Genomic DNA, 20,884 nt, shown 5'->3' on the forward strand with positions numbered 1-20,884 from the left:
AACAGTTTAATCTATTCTAACCGTTGCATGCATAAGGCCGGCTTTCAAAAATAATGGCGTGCATCGTGTATTTATCAATTAACCGCAGACTGATGATCGACTACAAGCTCAGTTTCTTTAGAACTTCAACCCGTATGTGACTGTCAGACTCTCTCTAAAGCTAAAACAGTTCACTTTTTTGTTTGTTCTTGCTAGATCAGGTTGGTTTAAATATTTCTTCCAGCATCAACACAATAAAATCCAAACACAAAGCAAAAGACGACAAAAAAAGGTTTTATTTAGAAAGAATTCACAGTTTCTAATGGCACTACAGTTTTTGTAGTAACTCACTCCTGCTCAAAAATACTGTGCAGCTCTTCAGAGTACTCACAGACAGAAAAAGAGAAAGAGAGAGAGAGAGTGAGAGGGAGAGAGAAGAAGAAGAAGAAAAGATAGCACTTGACATATAAGGTAGAAAAACAAAAAGGCATGAGGAGTCACACAAAGTGCACACTGAGCTCCCAGAAGTGCTTTCTCCCCATTTTCTGTGTTATGGATGTAAATAGATTCAAAGTAGTCTTTCTCATAACACAGACACACACACGCACACACACAGAGGAGACACAGTAAATCTCACATGCGTACAGGTTTAGACTCACGAACATGTCATACACATTCAAAAAAGGGTAAAAAAAAAACAAAACACTCAGGATCTGCTCGGCTTGTGGAACATACGCAATCACATTTTTAGTGTTCCAAATTAGACTCCTCTTTCCTGCGTTCCCTTTATTCGGCAAAACAATTCATTTCCTACTCTCCGCTCTCAATTCAAGGTGGGGCAAACACATGAAGCCGTAGAGCAATGACAAGTGAATAAAAGACCGAGGGGAGTGTACGGTGAGAGTGAGGACGCACAGAAAGGTCGCTAGACGTGGAGAATGAGAAAGCATTTCCAGAGTGGTTTCATAAAAGCAGGCATATTTAAAGAGAGGAAGTCGTGCAAGTGGTGGGGGTGGGAGGCTCGTGGAGCAAAGGAGAGCTGTTAGGAGCTGGTCAGAAGAGGTAATGAAGCTCTTGTGTTAGAGCAGCGGCGCTAGAGCAAAGTTCTGTCTCTGTCCAAGAATGTGCACAAAACCGACCTCACGGAGCCAGTCAGAAATAGAAACGTACATTTAGATTTTTTATCATTTAAAAACACACACACACACACAATAAAGAATAACCCTCCTTTCGTAACTGCAACTGCCTGCAACTTTTAAAACTGATTGTTATTGTAGGTCAGTCATGAGAACAAACAGGGCGAATTAAAATCTAGAGAAGATGCTGAAACAAGAGAAGGCGGGACGATAATGAACAGCTTAGCCCTTTGCACTACTTCCAACTACCCAGCAGCTTGGACAAGACACAAAAGCAGCAGTGTGACGATCCTCATAAACACGCATTCATTCTTGTCTGATATTTCAGGCCGAGGCAAACGCAACAAAGAGCTGCTATAAAGTGAGAGCCTGAGATAAAAATGTGAAACATGACAAAGAGCAATAATGTGGTCGAGCCATCCACCATGACTGTGTGTCTGTACCGTAGAGTAACATTTGTGTGTAGCATACTTGCAGGGATGAGCTACTGTGACACTGCAGGATTGAAAGACTGACAAACCAGTGCCTAGGTTAGAAAAAATCTCTAGTCATTTAAATAAATAAATAGATAAATAAAACTGGTCTGTCTGACTCATCTGCAGGGTCCCAGTAGAGGTGTGTGTTTGTGTTCCGACAGTATATTGTGCCCTCAACAAGGAGAAAAAAAAAAAAAAAGAAGTTTCCAACATACTGGTTGTGAGGATAATTCAAACAACCCTCAATGATAAAGGAGGAACATGGCTCAGTTGCGGATGAAAGAAATAACAACACGTCGTGAAAACAATAAAACACAGTTTGCCTCTGGCCTGTTTACCTTCATCACAGTTATAAAATCCGTCGTGACAGCATCATCTCTCTTCACCTGGTGCGTGAGCAGTGTTTTTTTTTTTTTTTTTCTGGGCCCAGCCCGAATAACTGGAGAATGATTCACTGTGTGGGATCCACAGACTGCTGCTGCTGCATTTGTATTATGAGGTTAAATGGGGCACTAAACTGACAGGGCTAACACATTCAGACCATTTCACGCCATGCAAAAGGATTTTCTTCATTCAGCTCTTGATGGTTGGTTGGGAACACGCTGACAGAGACAGAGGAGGAGAATCACTGAAAGTTTAAACACTCTGGTCCCAAACAAACACCTGCAGTCGTTTCAGGACTGAGACAGGATGGATTAGATTAAACGATGGCAAAAGAAGACAGAAAGAAACAAGGATAAGAGAAGTAGTATGTCATGCTCCGCAGTTCTCTCACATTTCATCCCAAAGAGCGGCCTGTTACTCATCCAAGGAACGTCGAGTTGAGGCCGGCACCTCCCCTCACTGTGCTCAGAGTGGAAAAACTAATTTCACCGGTGCTCAACTGTCATGGGACGATGTGCTTATCCAGTAGAAAAAACATGTCGATGGATCTGTCGGATGCTTAGCTCCCCGCCACAGTGTCTCTCTGTGCACAATTCTCTACATTTCATGTTTTCAGAATTAAAAGGTCTAGAACAGATATAAAGGCACGTAACCGTAAACAGGTCTTTGACAGGAGTGGATGAGGACTGGGTGATGTCGAGCTACTGCTGCCAGAGCCACTTCAGTTCCACGGTGCGCCTGGGTGCTCATGGGAAATGTGGTTCTTTGGGATGTGATCAGACCTCTTCTCCTCACTCGAGTCTGCTACCGTTATAGTGTGTGTGTGTACGGTTGTGAACAGAAAGCTGCTGTTAAGGTGAAGTGTGAGTCTTCAGACATGTCCGGTGACCGCTGTCACCCCGATGGTCCCAACGCTCATCTCCTTGTTTCCCTTCATAAGCTGCTGCAGGCTGGGCAGAGCGCCGACGCTCCCGCCTGGCATGTGGGGGAACTGCAGCTCCGTCTGTCGGGACTTCCGACGCTTCATCGAGCGTTTCTCCTGACGGGACTTAGTGGGAGGCTGGCTGAGGGGGAAGGAGAGGCCGTGGCCGTTGCACATGCCGGCGGAGGGGAATATGGGGGAGGGAGGGGGGAGGCGGCTCGTGTACGACTCCTCGGAGTGGGTGGATGAGCTGCAGCTGGTGGTTTCTGGGGTGGCCTCCTTGGATGTGCAAGTGGGCAATGATAGCGCCTCCTCTGTGGATAGAGGAGGAGGGAGCAAAGCGGGTAGCGGAGGGGGAGGCGGAGGCAAGGGAAGGGGAGGGGGAGGAGGCGCCGGGAGACATGGGTGGAAGCCGTTGCACTTGGGATCCCCATTTGCGAGGAGAGCAGAGGGATCGAACACCTTCAGAGTCTCAACTTTGTCCAAAGACTTTGTCTTGCAGCGTTTTTTCTGCAGGAAAAAACATAACAGAGATGGAGTATTTATTTTTTTTAAAGTTTCAAAGAGATTGAACAAATATCTGATAATGAAAGGACATATTAACCACTTTTGTGCTAGACACTGATGCAACACAAACTGGTCAGAGAAGGGCAGGAAAGCTTAAAAGGGAATGATGGAATACAGGATTTGGAAAAAGTTGATATTCCTGTAACTTTCTAAGCCAAGTGTTTGATCCCAGTGCTGCGCTGTGATAAAAAACCATAGCAGACCATGCTGTATTCACTTCACCAAAAAGATCAGGTGAGGTGAATAAAGTATCGGCGTACTAACACACAGTATCAGCAAAGAAGTGGTTAACTGGTTTTTGGAGTGAGCTGAATTCTCAACACTCCTCAGTTGATCTCATCTCGTCTACTCCGCTGAGATCAGAAAAATCGGTGACAGATGAAGAAGTTACTCCCTGCTCTGACACACTTACTGTACAGACTGACTGACACTAGAAAACACACAGCACTTATGTAAGGCGGCCATCACAGCCAACAGACACTGTACCTTTTTCTCTGGAGAAAACCTTAGAGGTTCTACAATGTACAAGTCATCTGGACCTACTGGGGAGGGGAGAGAGGGGCCAGGTTAATGATGGAATGGGAAACAGGAATACATACATGTAACAAGCATGAAGTGACCTTGCAAGTAGTATTATTCAAGACAAAATGGCAATAAAAGACATTTCTAATCGTGTCCTACTGTCGCAACAGGAGGTAGCGCAATTAATTTGACTAAACATTAAGCTGAAATCACACAGAAGCATGTGTTATTTTATTATTGATTACTACTTGCAAATGTCTACCATGAGCCAGCAAAGCATTGTGCTCTATTATTACACTCCTTAAGCCTGCGTGTGGACACAAGCTGGCAATGACAGCCTCTCAGCCTCAAGGGCAAACTCTCCCACACACACACACAAACACACAGAGTTGAGGGATAATGAACAGCAGGGGGAGTTTTAGGTTTCATGAGTCAAACGCTTGCTTCTTTTATTGCTTGCAACAGCCTCTCCCTGTGGGCGTGTGTTGCTTTAGGCGCTGGCAACGCCGCAGATATCTGCCACTGAAGCCTGGCGACGCGCGTGAGAGGAAACAGCGAAAGGTGTAGAGAGTGAGAGATGGAAAAATGAAGAAAGAGTGGGTAGTGCTTGGACAGAGCTGCAGTGCTCGAAAGCAGCAAATTCGAAAGAGTCGTGATTACGTCGTCTTTGCGGCACACTATGACTGTAGTATCAAGTCTCCGTTATGTTTCAGTGACAGACGCAGGGGGGAGAAACACAATAGATGGGAAAACAGAGAAGGTACGCTTGAGGAGAGACTTGTTCGCAGCTTGTGTACACTTGTGCATTAAGGGGACGGGCTCTTTACCTTCTGTTGAGGACAGGTGAAATGACTTGGAGCGAACAAGCGGGCAGGTCACCCTGCGCTTTAGGCTCATATCATCATAGGAGGAGAAACATCTGACGAGGAACAAAAAAACACTGTTATTTACAATGTGCAACAGTTAGTGGCAGGACAGGAGTGACAGCATTTGACAAACATAACTTAAGCATGGAAGTGATCCAATGTTGCATTCAAAAACAGAGTCCTAAATCTGGGTGTAGGAATCATGAATGACAGATTTGAGAGAAGCTTAACAATAGACAGCGAATCAAAAGCAGAGCAAAGTTAAACAAAACTTCTGATTCATTGCCAGGTGCGTGTGTTTGTGACAAACCTCTTGGGGCTGGGGTAGTGGTTGCTCTTGGGAAGAGCAGCAGTGTTGGTGCTGGGGTTGGGAGACGAGCTGCGGCAGCACTGCAAACACAGCAGGAGCCCCAGAGACAGACACAGAACCAGAGACACCACCAAGTAGCTCTGACGGTCCGATACCTGCAGAGGCAAAGTTCATCACACAGCTGTGAGACGTTGTTCAAGAAATTCACATTTCACTAATAAATCCAACACTCTCTATAAGTGCATATGTGAGTGTTCTTCTCACGTTTCAACTACAGTACATGTGATTTGCTTCGAACACAACGTGTGTGTTGCTGGGGAACAGGGGAAAATGCAGTGTCAGGTTTGAAGCAGATCGGATGAAAAAAGGCTGTTTTGGGGGTCTTTTGTGTTTTTTGGCATCCCCACTTTATCTACCCGTTTTGCTGTGCAAAGTCCTCAAAGAAAAATGTCATCTGATGTCACATTTTGACAATGAAAACTGCAGTAGTACATTTAAATCTAAACTGTGTATGTATGCAACATAGTGTTAACTCCTTACACCAGTTAGGACGGTTAAAACTGTGTCTTCAAGCCTGACTTAGCAGCAGAAGTCCTCCTATTTTGCCCTGAAAAGTTTCCTGCAAAAGGTCTGACACATAAAGTCTGTAAAGCTTGACCACAAGTGTTTGTGGTAGAAGCTGCACAGTCTGAAACACAAACTCCCTCCTCTTTTCTTTTTAAATAACCTTATGTGTTTTAGGGGTTTGATGTATAAGTTAAATAGAAATTCCTTCCCAGTTGTTGGCAGCTTTCTGACAGTCAGCTCCCCCCTCCGTTGCATTCCATATGCATTTTTTCTCCCCATAAACCTGTGAATTTAATCCTTGTGGAAACAAAAAATGGTGGAAAGTCTTTCCAGGAAAATAATTTGAAAATGTGTGCTTCTAGTGAAGGTCAGTGGGGTATTTTCCGTAGAAGTCAGAAGACATCTCACATGGCATGTTGTAGAACAGCACACACACTGACAAAACAGCCAATTCTGCAAATGCCTATCATAATTTGGGGGGGTTTATATGGTCTTCATATATATTTATTTAATATATGTGATATCTGTGCAACAACCTTCAAAATAATATGAAATGGTACCATATGTTTGACTTGTGTTAGTTTCTCATAACCAGACTCATCTACACAGCAGTGTGTCGGCGCACATCATTATTATTCTGCCATGGGGAGAAAAATGCTCTGGCTTGTTTAAATTTCTTCGAGCCAATCACATTCGACTGTCTGGCGCCAAGCCCAAGGATGTAGCCACAGTGCCAGTAAAGGCAGGCTGGTACCTGCAGTCTACATGTGGTGAGTCAAACTAGACTAGTATTGATGCCTTCTTGACCTTCTTGCATTTATTTGACCAAACGCCACGTCTCACTTTCTCTCTCAGCAGCGTCACAGAATTTGAAAACTACTACTGCACTACTTCTAAACAGATGGTTTGTCTCTGGTGCCAGTTAACAGCTTGCTGGAGGGACTTAGCAGAACATATGGGTCGCACATCTCACCAGTCTAAATATAAATCAAGGAATCTGTTTGTCTTTCTCTGTTCTTTCCTTTTTCTCAACAACTGTACAGCCAATCCGTTTCAAACTTGCCAGGTGTACTACCAGAGACCCAAGGAGATGCAACGTCAAGTTTGAAGTTTTTGGTCTCATTTTTGGGTCTTTGTAGAGTCCTGTAGACAGGTGTGGCAAAAAACGTACAGACCACTGCTGCAGTGGTCAAGACAGCGGGCTGGTACAGTACAGCGACAGATGGTGGGCAGCGTTGAGGTAGGCTCCTATAGTTTCTGTGATAACTTACTGAGGACGAAATACTCGCCAGCTGTGCTTTGTGGACCTGAGCTGCACAATGTGATTAGGCTTATTAATAAAACATTGAGTCTGCTTGGTGGTTTCACTGACACATTCATAATCATTACCTCTTTTGCTGGGACCTGCTTCGTGATGCTAATAATTCTAATTTAAAGGCTCAGTATTAGCTGCAGGTTTGCGTTTCTCTATAATGTAGCACAGTGTTTACAATGTTAGCCTGCTTATAACATTCTTTGTTATTTTCTGAGGGTAAAAAAAACAACAACATTCGACATGGAAAGCTGACAAGGGGCAACTCTACAAAAAACTACACCAGGTATGTTACCTCTCTCTGCAGCTGGCTGACTGTTGCTGTGAGATTTAGCATCAGTTTCGTGACGTTCTCCAACTGGCTCTGCAGGATCTGGATGGACTCAGTCTGTTTCTGGTCCTAAAAATAGACACAGAAGGAACAAGCCACAACTGTTGTTTAGTCGTCTGTCACAAATATAAATGCAGCTTACAACTGTTTGTGGGTTAGCTTCTTTTCTATTAATTAAGTTATAGCAACCTGCTCCTCAGCGATGCGGGAAGTGTTCTGCAGCTTGATGATGGTCTTATTGAACGCTTTCTGCATCTCTTCCATCTGTTTACGATACCTGGAGAACACAGATGCAAAATCACAGCTAATAAGAATGTCTCCCACGTATAAAAAGGTTAAAAACAATTAGATTTGTGGCTTTACTTTCCTTAGCAATATGTTAAAAGAAGTATAATGCATTTTGTTACTAGACAGATGTAAGGTTTATTGTGTCTGGGGGTTTTACCTCTGGCTGAGCTCTTCCAGGTATCTGCTGGAAAGGCTCATGTTCATCTCCAGAGCTTTGATCCTGTTGTTCAGCCTCATGAACACACTCTCCTTCTGGCTGGAGCCGTGAACAGCTCCTCCATTCAGTAACACGCTGTTCCCGTTTACCGCTCCGCCATTATAATCTCCACCGTTCTGCAGCTCTGCGTAGAAGTCTGTAGCAGTTCGGTGGATGTTGCCATTCCCATTAGTGCTTAACAAGAACTCTTCCACTGTGTCTTCCACCCGATGAGGCTCTACTGTCTGAGAGAGAGCGTCCCCCTGCTCCCCGTGGATCTGAGGAGCCTGAGCACTTTGTCTCTGCGAGTCCCCGCTGTCTGTGCCTGACTTAACTGTGTCTGTCTGAGTGTCAGTCGGTGGGACAGCTGCTGGCAGTTCAGTGGGAGGGGGGATGAGGTCTTCAGGCCTTGTTGCAGTGGGAAGAGGCTGAACAGGCTGCTCTTTAAGAGAGGGAACCACAACACCGGGAGATGCCGTCTCGGACGACAGAGGTTGCTGGGGAGTGCTGATTGAAAGAGTCGGGGTGGCACTGCTGGCCAGCTGTGTCTCTGGGATAGAGCCAGCTTGGAGAGGGGGAGTCGGGAGAGGGTCCAGGGCTGCGTCTTTAACTGGAGGTAACAGCATCTCCTCGTGGGTCGGGGTAGGTCGGGTCAGGGAGCTTTGGATGTCTGAGAAACTGTGAGGGGGGATGGTGGCGGTTCTACTAGGCTCTAGGAGGATGTTGAGCTCTGGAGTGTGTGCATCAGGTGTGTGAATGTTGAGATCTGCATCAGTGGTGTGCACCTCACCGACAGGCTTCCCCTCATTTTGGCCCTTAACAGACACCTCGGGTTCTGGAGCTTTTTCTGTGAAAGGAAGGGCTTCTTGTTGAGGTGTTGGGGAAGGAGCAGAGATCAGTGGAGGAGTGTGTGTGAGGGCAGGGGTGGTAACTGCAGGATCAGTCTGTGTTTGAGAGCTAAGGTGCCTCCTCTTAAGGCTACGCAGTCTCTCCTTGGCCAGCCGGGCGGAGCACCAGCGATGGAGCAGCTCGGGCAGGGTGGCCATGCAGGACAGAGACAGGGAGGAGAATGAGAAGAAAGGACAGTATGTCTGGCTCTCCCACTGGTTCCTGTCTGCCTCCCTCCTGGTTTCCTCCTCCCTCTTCTCTTCCTCCTCCTCTCCCTCCTCCTCCATTAGAGTGACAGTCGACTGTCTGGGCTCTTCTTCCTCCTCCTCCTCAACCAGAGTGACAATCTGTCTATCCTCATCGGAGTCAGATGATGAGGGGGAAGATGTGGAAGAGTCGCCGGAGACGGATGAGTCTTCCTCAGTCGCAGCTTGTTCTGGCTTTGCAGGCTCCAGTCTGAGGGAAGAACATGGTTGCAAATATTTACATTTAGTGTCCTATTAGAAGAAAAGCAATTCAAGCAAAACAGCAAACATACTTGTAGCTTAACTTTAACTCATTTACACAATTTAGACTAAAAAAGCTTTATTTGTCTTTTATTGCTCTTACACTGCAGAGTCACGTGGGGCTTCGGCTGGTTTAGCTTTAGCGTCTGTGTTCCCCGTCTTTTCATTCCCCTCTGCTGTTGTGTTACCTGAGATTTGGACAAATGTGCAAAAATTAACAAACAGGACACTGACAATACATAGGCATTGTTTATGATTGCACAGAAACACATAAAGGCCAATTCATGCTTTTCGTGTTCATTGGTCTGCAAGTGTCTGCATAATGTAAATGTTGTCATCTATTCAAATCCGCAAGGGTCTGCACAGCAAGATTTGTTATTATCCACACCTTTACATTTCATCAGTGTAATAGTTGTAATCTAAGTACTTGCTGCCGGACTTTGGAGGAGCTTTGATTTGTACATGTTTTCTATCAAAACAGAGCGGGCCATTCTAAATTCTCCAGATATCCTGTGCCATGTCTGCCCAATGTGCTTGGAACGCCTCAGGAATAATTACATTGACACAGAGTTGCAGTCCAATTCTGTAACCAGCTGCTACATCCTGGAAAAAGTACAAAGTCACAGCCAGACTTCCAGAAACATCCACAGGAACCTTGTGTATTATTCTATGTTTGATAAAAGGGAAAATATGACAGTCTATATAGCTATTGTAGCATGAATAGAGTCGCTGTCTGGATCATCACTGCATGGGGATGAAGAAACCATGAATTGGCCTCAACTTGGCATGTCGCCCCCCGCCAATACTGTGCTGCTGTAAGAGGCACAGTGAAGATAGACAGTCCACTGTGTGGCTGGAACGCCCATGTTTGGGGAGAAGGAGAAATACTGAGAACCAGTCTGGTCCAGTTAGAACCGATCTCTCTCCTACAGTGGTTCTCTCTCTGCGGGTGTAAATGGGAATCAGACGTGTACAGTTACTCTAGAGAGCTTGCAGGAAAAGTTTTTGCTCCTTGTGCATTAAATGCAAGACTCCCATTTAAATAAATTACAATGCTTTTTTAGGAGATACAGTGTCTACAAATGTATGCTCCCACATGAATGTTAGTTAGTAGTTTAAAGAGATGTGTAAAAATTAACTGTAAAACTAGTTGAAATCAGATTAGATTTCCTTTAAGTCAATCCCACTGGAGAAAAAGCTGAGTAAAGAGAGACATTTTTTGATGCAACTCTCAGTGTGGTTAACAAAACTACGAAAAGGCTTTGCGTCACAGGCCCCCCTCTCAGTCCCAATTTAGCCGAGTTTTCTGCCAAGAAGTGAAACACAGATAGACAAAGTTCCGCTAAAATGCTGCAGGAGGTCTCCTGCCAAGAGCCAAATAAACATCTGGCTCCCTCACCACATATACACCAGAATATTCAGGCTATGCATATGCTTGCACTTTGGAGAAGCAAATAAAATGACCCAGTTTTCAAAGCAGTTAATCTAAACAACATGTGGGCAGACAGACAGGACGCTGGTTGGAGACAAAGAAAGGGAGAGAAAAGGAAGAGTGTAAGTGTATGTATGGAGAGTGTAGGCAAAGAGAAACAGTATTTTAGTGTTCTATATAAAGCTGGAAATTATTTTAAATTATTTAGGGAAAAAAAGTACATTTTAATGTAACTTCCCAATAGTGTGTCTGCAGAAGAAGCTGAAACATGTCTGAGATCATAGCTGTTCATTTGCAAAACATGTTTTCAGCTCATTTTATTGCATTTTCTTCATATTATTGACCTCCACCTCCACCAGAACTAAAATGCATCATTTACATGTTCGTTACTGCAGTTTCCATTGTCAAAAACAGAATGTGTAAAAAAACTGATTAATGGAAACCTACTTCATGCCACCTATTATTTAGGTAGTAGAGTTACCGGGTCACTTGTAACTGGGTCACCAATTACATAATCAATAACATAATTTATTGGTGACTCAATTACAAGTGCACCTTAAGGACAAGTACATAATTGGCATCAAAACTGGATGGGCAAATCATGCTGTATGATCTCAGTTTCTGATCTTGTTGATTCATAAACAATGGATTCATTCATATGGATAAACCAGTTATCATGCTGCCTCTAGATAGGGTGCGGTTGTTCAAAGAGAGCTCAAGTGAATGCATGTCAGGGCCTTAACTGTCGAACAAAACAGAATGCGTAAAGGAGCTGAGTCAATAACGTCATAGCTTTGACTTTAATTAGGACGCGACTCTTTCTATGAAAACTGCAGTCATGTAAGCAGCTTGCACAACATCAGTGCTGCGGTATTTTTACAAGTTCACCTCACCCACAGAAGATATTATCAGTGGGTAGAAGTTACTGGAAAAAGTTTAGTAAACTCAGCATGTAGCAGTTTCTTGTGCTTACTGCAGTTCAGTAACACATTTGTTTCTCCTTCAAAGTACAAAGAAGGGAATAATGGAAATCAAAGTTAGCTGGCTGGAGTACGTGAAGTCAAACTTTTGTAAAAGATGTACGAGGTGTGTCAGAAACACACAGATATAATTCAAACTCAAACTACAAACTACAAGTTTTCCCCTTGGTAGTAATCCCCCTGGAGTCTAACACACTTCCCCAGCCTTCTCTGCCTCGCTGCCATGCACTCCTGGAAGGATTCTTCCGGGATCCTCTGCAGCTCCGTTGTCACAGCCATCTTGATGTCGTCCACGTCTTCAAAACGAATCCCCTTGATGAGCCATTGAGCTTGGGGATAAGAAAAAATCCCATGGAGCCAGGTGGGGTGAGTAGGGAGGTTGCTCCAGCACGGCGATGTTCTTCTCAGCCAGGAACTGTTGGATGCCCAGGGCATTGTGAGCAGGTGCGTTGTCATGGTGAAGCAGCCACCACTTGTCCTACAACAACTCTCGCCTCTTCTCACGCACTGAACGAAGAAAAACGCTGCAGGATCTCCTTGCAGACGTGCTGGTTGATCGTCTGAAGGGGAAAACTCGTAGTTTGTAGTTTGCGTTTGAAATATATCTTTTGTGACACCAGTCCTGGAACTTTTCTGACACACCTCGTACCTCTTCCACACAAAAACGGTTAAACTAATGCTGGCACAAATTAAACCAACTACTAAGTTACGAGAATGTCTTTATTTGTTATTGTGCTAATCCATCAAGAATGGTGATAAAACTCTGGAGACCACAGCAGTAACACTTATGTCAGGCTTTTGTTGTTGTATATTTAGTATCTATAGTGATTTAATGAACACATGGCAGATCAATTAATTGCATAAAACAAAAAAAGAGGTAACAGCCTCAGACACTTACGAAAGCAAGACAGCTGAAAATGTTTGAAAAAAAGCACAACGTGCTGCAGGAAATGTTGTGTGTGTAGAATGTTAAGAAAGGATTCAGTTGGAAAATCAGAAAAGTGTGCATCTAAAAGAGAGCATTGTGTTTGAGGGATGAGTACCTCCTGATTCTGCTCCACCCTCCAGCTCTGGCTTTCCACCAAGCACGTTAGCAGCAATGTTGTTTACCATGTTTAGGATGGCATCTGAAAGAAAGGAGCACACACACACACACACACACACACACACACACACAATACAATCAATCTGTGTTGACATGAGGTTTCTGACAGACAGCAGCTTGAGGCCAAACACATATCAAACAAACCGCAAGCTTTTTTTTTGCATTTCTCCGTTACTATCCGTTATGATGATGCTGTTCGGCTGAAGGTTTAATTCCCCTACTTTACTTTTCCTCCAGGCTTTCCCACCTTGTGGGCCTATTTGGCCCAACTAAAGAAAAAACTCTTTGACCCTGTGCTGTGGGTTAGAACCCTGAAGATTTATGTGCACACTATGCTTAGAGGGGGGTGCACCAGTCCTCCCTTTGCTAATTCAGGAGACAGAGGGGCACCAATGTATTTGTGCATGTGTGTGGTTTAAGGAAAAAACAAAAAGCAGAGCACCAAAATTTCCGCAAGCAAAAAATCTCAGCCTTTGGGTATGAGTGACACAAATACCGAGGACATGTTAAACGGTGCCCTACTAAAGTGAGTCCATATCTAACTGAGCCCTGGAAACTACTGGTGTTTGCTTGGGCTGCTGTGCCAACAACTGTATGGAGTCTCATCTGCTTGGAAACTTGTGGGTTCTTCATGTAGATAAAAAAAAGCATAAAAAATATATTTGCCTATCTTTTGTTTATCTATTGTTGTTTACGTTACACTTCAGTCTAAAGTTACCCAAGTGTATGAAGACTGTTTCCGATTGTATCCCTTTTCATTCATCCATCCATTATCTGCACCGCTTAATCCTCACTAGGGTCGCGGGGGGCTGGAGTCTATCCCAGCCGACTCAGGGTGAAGGTAGGGGACACCCTGGACAGGTCACCAGTCTATCACAGGGCTACACTTAGAGACAGACAACCAAGCACACTCACATTCACACCTACGGACAATTTAGAATCACCAATTAACCTCAACATGTTTTTGGACTGTGTGGGAGGAAGCCGGAGAACCCGGAGAGAACCCACACTGCACGAGGAGAAACATGGAAACTCCACGGTGCCCCCACCGGGATGCAAACCGGCAACCTTCTTGCTGCGAGGCAATGGTGCTAACCAACTGCGCCACCCTGCACCCCTCATTCAACCTTCATTTAAACTTATCACATATTGAGCTACAGAAGCCTCCTTTACAGTTTTCAGGAAACTGCAGGCTGTGTTAATGCAGAGCAACAAAAAAAAATCAACTAATGCAATCAAAATAGATGCAGCATGGTTCAAAAATGGCATACAGGAGAGTAAGTTGTCAGCAAGTTGTTATAGGATACATTCAGTGTGTGCTAATGTGTTGAATAGAGTACAAAAATAAAAACATCTAGTTTGAGGTAGAATAAATGAAAACATGCCTAGTAAAAAAAAAAAGCCTCTCTGTAGGATGTAATTCGAATTATCACAGCTGAGGCATGTATGTATAAAGTGTCACCACAATCTAATACCTACAGAACGTTGCCTTAATAAGCTTCTTTCTACAAAGCAGTGGAAAACATGATTTATTTCTGTAAAAGAAACCAAGTCTTTGTCTTGACTCAGTCACAAGTTTGGTTACGTGATATTTATACGCCAGCATGTCATCAATCTAAATTCCAAGACTTGTGTACTGTTTGACTCTTTCCACTTTTAGTACAGATGACAAGATTATTATAACCGAAGATAAAGTCGTTATGCAAACCAAGCCTTACGCTGCTAATATCAACTGCATTGTTGTGGCATGTTTGCTGCCATTTGGTCTTTTACAAAGTAGCTGCATAAGCATGTGTGTGGGTCTACGTACTGGTTGCTGAACCAAGCAGGTTTTTAGAGGCCTTGTCCTCTGACGGTTGGTAGCCAGGAGGATAGTCTAAAGAGGAAGACAGAGTAGGTTATATCTGACAAAAATACATGCATTCACTAAAAAGTTCACACATTTAAATTAGGTCAAGTTCAACTGAAAACAACCGGAAGACACGGACGAAGGAAAACTCTGCAGCAAAAGGTCAGTGGATGTTAATAGTTGACTCTAGCTCCAAGGTGTTTGGTAACTGATTTAGGGAGCAAGAATGTAATTTGACTCTTTCCTCTGGGTACTTTGTATTCTAACGATTTTAAGTGCATGTATTGTTTTGCAGAGTGAGGCCGCCCAGTTATATTTCAATTTACAGATGCACTCGTCTTCTCTTGTTAGCTGAACAAACATTTGCAGCCAGTGTTGCCGAAAAAGAAGCCACACAGCACATCGCTATTCTTACCATAGTCTTCATCCAAGTACTCCAGTCTCTCTGAGGGGTACTGGGAATCTGCTATCTCCTCATACTCCTCCACCATGCTGGTACCAAACACCCTACACAAAACACACACAAATACCTTGTTACACAAACAAACATACCTACAGAAAAGGTTATAGGTTGGAATTACCACACAGCAGAGGCAGTGGAGTCATTTGTTGCGATACTGTTGCTCTATAAAACATTCCTCTTAGATCATACACTAAAAAATCCACTAAATTAAACATGTCGCATATTCCAAGTGATGTGTGTAATTGCAAAAACTCTATCCAAGGTAAGTGAACACATATGGAATCTCATGGTTCATTTGTAGTATTTGTTGTGGTTAAGCTCTAGGAAAGGGCTGCTGACCTCCTTGTGAAACACGACTGCAGAGTTTTACAGCCTCTTTAACCCCCAACAGCAGAAAACGTCCCAGATGACCGTGAGGACAAACGTGTGCGCACTTGTGTCTGAGTAAAAATAGAGCTCTGTGCCTCTAAAAGCAGGAGGAACCCTTATGTTTTGAGTTAGACTACACACACACTACTATAACAAAATAAAGCCAAAAAGAATCATTTCTACTTTACTGCTACTACTAGTTACTTAATGCAGTTAATCTAATGACTGGCAAGAATCATCCTAGAGTAGCTCCAGGCACTTTAGTTTTGTAACCACTTTTGGGATTTGCCGCAGGCAACAACGAAAAAAGGTTTGAAATGACATTGAAAAGGATCGCAGTTATGATCGGGTTTTTAAAGTATCCCGTTTCTGTGTAAACATCCCCCATTTTTAATATTGCAATTTCAGAAACACGAATAAGCCCTTATCAGAGATTTGAATAAATCCATTATGCTAGCTGGAGAACTTACTCTTACTCTGTTGGCAGCCATTAAAGTATGTTGTACTCATACAGGCATTGTCTATCTACTCAGAGTCAGTGAACTCAAGCAGACATTAGTGTTTATCATGTATACGTGCATATGAACACCCAGATTTCTCCATGCTCCATGTAAACAACATATCCCAAATATAATCAGAGCAGTGATCAGCCTTATAACCTGGATTCTACTATGCATGTTAACACAAACAATGAGAGAGTGATCACCTAAAAAAGCAATTCAATTTTTTGGATAATCTATTAGCACCAGGCTATTTAAGATACTGCACAGCTCCTAGCTACAATTTGGTGTAAACTCTGACACTGAAGTCACCATTCTGGATGACAAAACATTTTCACCAGTGTAAAATCACATTTAAGTGACTATCTGAAACCTGGTTTGTCAATTATGGCTGAAATACAGCAGCAAGTGGTCTAAAGCATCGATACTGGAAGTAAAGAAGCAGTAACTTAAAGGTTCTACCTAAGGTAAGCAGTGGAACTGAAAGGCAAGAGGCTGTAAAAGAATATGTAATCTCACAAATAAATGAAGGAAACTGTAACTGTTTATTTTTTTCCACATATCTGTATATGTGTGTTGGCCATTTCTGGGGTCTTTCCAAGTCCTCAGCCTGGACTAAATTGGCTTACGTTGTCCTCATTGCTCCATACTGTCATGAAACTCAAGAATCCAGCATGTTTTCATGGATCTTACCTGATGAGACTGAGGGGGCAGAAGTGTTCTGATCCAAAGTGAGAGAGGAGTTCAACCTGTAGGAGGGAGAACACACAAATTGTTAAACCGAAAGTATCACCAACAGATTAACAACATTATCAATCCACAAAATGTATACAAGAAGTGCCCACGTCGTAAACCCATAATCCACCAAATAAATAGTAGAATTGCCGAGCTTTCACAATATAGCTTGCGTGCATGTCCTGCAACTTTCCCATGCATTAAAGATGATTCTCTGCTGAAGCTCACACAATACAGTGTACCACCATTATAAGAGTAGGTTTTTAAAGCGCATTGCAACCTCTGACAGAGAGAGGAGAAGAGTGCTAACCTTTATGTACTTGATGAACATCTGATGCGAGAGGAAGACAGGGACAGAAGGAGAGAGAAATAAAACAAGAAAAAGAAATCAGTAAAGACGGATTCAGGCTACAAGCAAGTCAAGAATCTGCGTACAGTTTAGATTTCTTACAAGACAAACATACTGCTGACATATGCTCAGTCGTGTTCTGTAACATTCCACAGGTGAGATACTAAAGAGATGTTTCTGATAGGCAGTTAGAAAAGGTGCACAAGCAAGACTGAGGAATCAACAAACAGACTTACAAGCTCAGAAAAGATACAAAACATCAGACGTAAACAGTTTTAGAATGCGTAGATTGAAAGCAGATGAAACCTTTAACAAAAAAATCGGATTATATAATAAAAACACAATTGCTTCTGAATAGAGCACATGAATCACAGGAAGCTCCCACACATAACACCCACGCTCATCTCATAAACAGGATAATTATCCGAGCATGAAACTGTTTAACAAGTCGACAGTGAATAATTAGCGAGCAAAGCTGAGTGTTGGAGTGCGAGAGGAGTGGCAGCTCAGAATAGCACTTTTCATTTATCACATCTACATATATTTAAATGAAGACAGCTAAATTTTGTATTAGGAACATCTCTGTTCCTGTTTTGTAAGAAAAATCAGCTTTCACAACAACTGAAACTTGGGATGCACTATGCATAATTTCGTTGGTCAGAAAGGGGAATACGCCTAATAATTATGATGAACAGCATGCTCAGCTTCAGGCAGGCAAAAGAGAAATTATGTCTCTCAAAGAACAACGTGTACTGTTTATTCATTTCAAGCTGAAAGGAGACTGATATGTGTGAAATTGTGGACAGAGAGATGCATGCAGCAATGACTAAACTCTGCAGTCAGAGTAGGAGAGATTTATGAGAAATACAAACACTGGTTGTAACCTTGATAAACTGGACTGTAAAATAAAAGCCTCACTGAAGGCTATCTTTAAGGTAGCTGGTTTCTTTATGTCTCTTACTCATACCTGTGACACTACTGATCCTACATTCAGTGGTAAAAATCTAATGTTTAAGAATCTAAATGAAACTTCGAGGGAACCACTGTAAGCGACTTCAGCAGGCAGCAAACAACCATAATCCTTGAACGTCACACATTATGTGATTTAATATCCTGTAACTACAACACACCCAAATCTTAAATATAATCAAACGTAATTTGTATTTGCCTTTTAGTTCTCACAACTGAAACTCTGTCACACCCTGAGAGTCACCATTCTTCACACATTTAAAGGAGGGGTTACAGTCAGCCCTGGTGACATGGCTAACTCACCATGAAGTCATAAGAGGGTCCCCAGAGCTTAAAAAACCACTTCAACTCATATGTATAAAGGGCTGTGTGTGTAAATGCTACTGACAATGAATGAAGTCATTGTTCATTCTTTCTTTTTTTTAACCCTTGTTATACAACAGTAGCTGCAAGAAAACAGGAGTACCTTGACATATTTAGCGTAAAGCTGTTCATCCAGCGGGAAACTCTGGACTATCCGCTCATCACGGGCGTGGAAAGTACCCAGCTTTACCCACTTGTTGGTGGGATATCTGCAAACAGAGCAAGGGAGAAGTAAGATATGAGTGGCTGAGGGCCATGGATTACTTCAAACATGTTCTCACAGGGTGGTTGCAAATGTCACTGTTTTTATTGTGACTGGAGGTCTGTCATTCCAGGTCCAGGGTTGGAATTTATTTATGAGATGTGGTTCGAGATAATGCTTGAATTAAATCACAAGGTTGAATTCTTTAACAAATGCAACTTCAGCTCTGACTGCACTAAAGTTAGAAGTGATAATACAGGAGGAAGAAGATGATCTTAAGTAGTGCTGGCCTTGTGGACAGCAGTGGAATGAAGTTACATAGTGCTGCTTGAGGATGTGTATGTGCACCAACTGAAGATAATCTAAGAATGAAAATGCAAGGCTGCGGGAATGTGTACGAGTGCGTCAAAACATTTCTATAGGTTGCACCAGTGCGCCTCACATATGAGTGGGGCCTGAGTGGGGACTAGAGGCTTCTCTGTGCCCAGCAGCCAAACAACGTCCACCAATGCTTAAGAAAACAACTTGGGTTACACTCCCCCTCTATATATTGCATTAGCCTCTGCATGGGGCCTCTATATTTCAAACTGAAGCAAGAAAGTCGAGCTGTGCCGTGACACTGAGCAGCCCCTTACCACTGTATTTCAGGGCCAGGCAGCAGCAAACTGAAGCAGAGACAATAAACTTGTCACTGCTTATATTATAGCCACAGGAAAGCTACCATGTATTATCTTTATCTGCACCTTTATTGCTGGTTACGATCTCTTACATCACAGTGTAAGAAACTAACAAGCTAACAAAACAGTTAACGCTTTACACATACCATTGCAACAGATGTATAAAGTTAGTGTGGAGTCCCTGAAACGAGTGACCTTTTTCATTTAAAAACTCATCACACCGAAAAAGCAACTGGCAGTCATAAAGTAGCTAATTTGCTGGCATTTATATAATCACATAAGGAGTGAAATGTCAAACGCTAAGCACTTTATGAAGCTTTTACTTCAAAGATGCATTAATCCGTTCTCCTCAGACACTACTTGTTAATCATTCCCAGGTGATAATGAATTTAAAAAAAATATGGAAATTTGGATTGAATGTCCACACATACTGCAGTAAAGCCTAACGCCGGGCTTTGTGTTTGCCCACTACACAGTGAGTGTTGTTTAAGTATATGCCACCTTATGGGAGATGTATGTGAGTATACCTGTCACTGATAGAGACTAGAAAGTCTTTAGGTGTCGACGAGAAGAGCTCAAAGTTAGCGATATCCAGCTGCTTGACTTGAATGGGCTCACAGAGCTCTATCACAAACCTGGAGAGAGGCAACAACAGAAAGTATAAATGGAGGATAAACTCAAATAAAAGTTGCATATCAACAATCTGACTTTACGCTGGCACCCACCAGATTTTGTTGCTGCATGGATTTAGCATGTAAAGGTCCATATTCTCCATGAGAATAGCTGAAGTGCTCTGCAAAAAAGAGAGAATACTCAATTAACATCCACCACCACCAACATCACATTTTCACTTTATTTTATTCAGTGACAATGTTTTCTTCTGGCTCAGAATGGGGTTTCAATAAGGATTGGTCCCCATACAGTAAAATGCATTACGTTTGTTGTCTTATTTGACAGAAACATGTAGTTTTATGTTATTTCTGACTGATGAGCAAAAATGTCTACGATCCTGGAGCAAATGAAGCCCCAATTAACAAAATCTGCTAAAAACTATATATAGAGATGTTTTTATTCACAATTCTTATTATTTTACTGCTTATAACTTTCCTTCAGTGCTAGCTCAACCTCTTTGGGGGTGCACCAAAAATTCCTATACAGAGTTAAAACTCAGTTATAATACATAACAGCCAAATGCATTAAACTTTGTTTTATGTGCAACTGAACATCTGTCCTTTGTTCAGCTTAAATGCCAAGCTTAAATGTAAAAAACGATTATACAGCAGGTCTCATCCATCTGCTGATACAAAATGACAGCATGTCGTCTGTATACTTGTGTGTTTGTGTGCAGGCAACAGCGGACAGTGATGATGGGTGTTTAACCTTGGCCTCGGTGTTGGCAGAGAGTATCTTGGCACCACACTCCACAGAAGCGTAGTTATTCTTGAAGTTTTTCTGGACCTTCTTTACTGGATGGGGGACGCCGGTGGTTGAGGTATGGAGAGACTGACCTGCACAGAGGGAGCGTTACATTAGGCCCAGTAGACATCATGGAAAAAAAAAGAGCATTGCCTGAGAGGAACATGGTTACGCAACATACACACACACACACAAAACCACACGGTCCACTGACCACTGCACATG

General features: G+C 42.9%; 1 protein-coding gene across 3 annotated transcripts in view; it reads right to left on the minus strand.

The window, feature by feature from the left end:
• Positions 1-252: 252 nt before the first annotated feature.
• suco (SUN domain containing ossification factor) overlaps positions 253-20,884 on the minus strand; it is a 48,258-nt gene continuing 27,626 nt past the window's right edge. For 2 of the 3 annotated variants that reach the window (XM_008277428.1, XM_008277426.1), the window contains 17 exons: positions 20,624-20,751; positions 19,969-20,036; positions 19,771-19,878; positions 18,468-18,573; positions 16,994-17,014; positions 16,642-16,697; positions 15,032-15,123; positions 14,578-14,643; positions 12,706-12,789; positions 9,354-9,438; positions 7,818-9,200; positions 7,562-7,649; positions 7,337-7,441; positions 5,163-5,317; positions 4,814-4,905; positions 3,951-4,006; positions 253-3,407 (listed from right to left, as the gene is read on the minus strand). In XM_008277428.1, coding sequence (XP_008275650.1) covers positions 2,847-3,407; positions 3,951-4,006; positions 4,814-4,905; positions 5,163-5,317; positions 7,337-7,441; positions 7,562-7,649; positions 7,818-9,200; positions 9,354-9,438; positions 12,706-12,789; positions 14,578-14,643; positions 15,032-15,123; positions 16,642-16,697; positions 16,994-17,014; positions 18,468-18,573; positions 19,771-19,878; positions 19,969-20,036; positions 20,624-20,751 — 3,254 coding nt within the window. In that variant the 3' untranslated portion in view covers positions 253-2,846. The remainder of the gene's footprint in view (positions 3,408-3,950; positions 4,007-4,813; positions 4,906-5,162; positions 5,318-7,336; positions 7,442-7,561; positions 7,650-7,817; positions 9,201-9,353; positions 9,439-12,705; positions 12,790-14,577; positions 14,644-15,031; positions 15,124-16,641; positions 16,698-16,993; positions 17,015-18,467; positions 18,574-19,770; positions 19,879-19,968; positions 20,037-20,623; positions 20,752-20,884) is intronic. The other variant, XM_008277427.1, reaches the window with a different exon arrangement.

The sequence above is a fragment of the Stegastes partitus genome, unplaced genomic scaffold (genome assembly GCF_000690725.1).
Source record: "Stegastes partitus isolate 25-593 unplaced genomic scaffold, Stegastes_partitus-1.0.2 Scaffold98, whole genome shotgun sequence".
Lineage (NCBI taxonomy): Eukaryota > Metazoa > Chordata > Actinopteri > Pomacentridae > Stegastes > Stegastes partitus.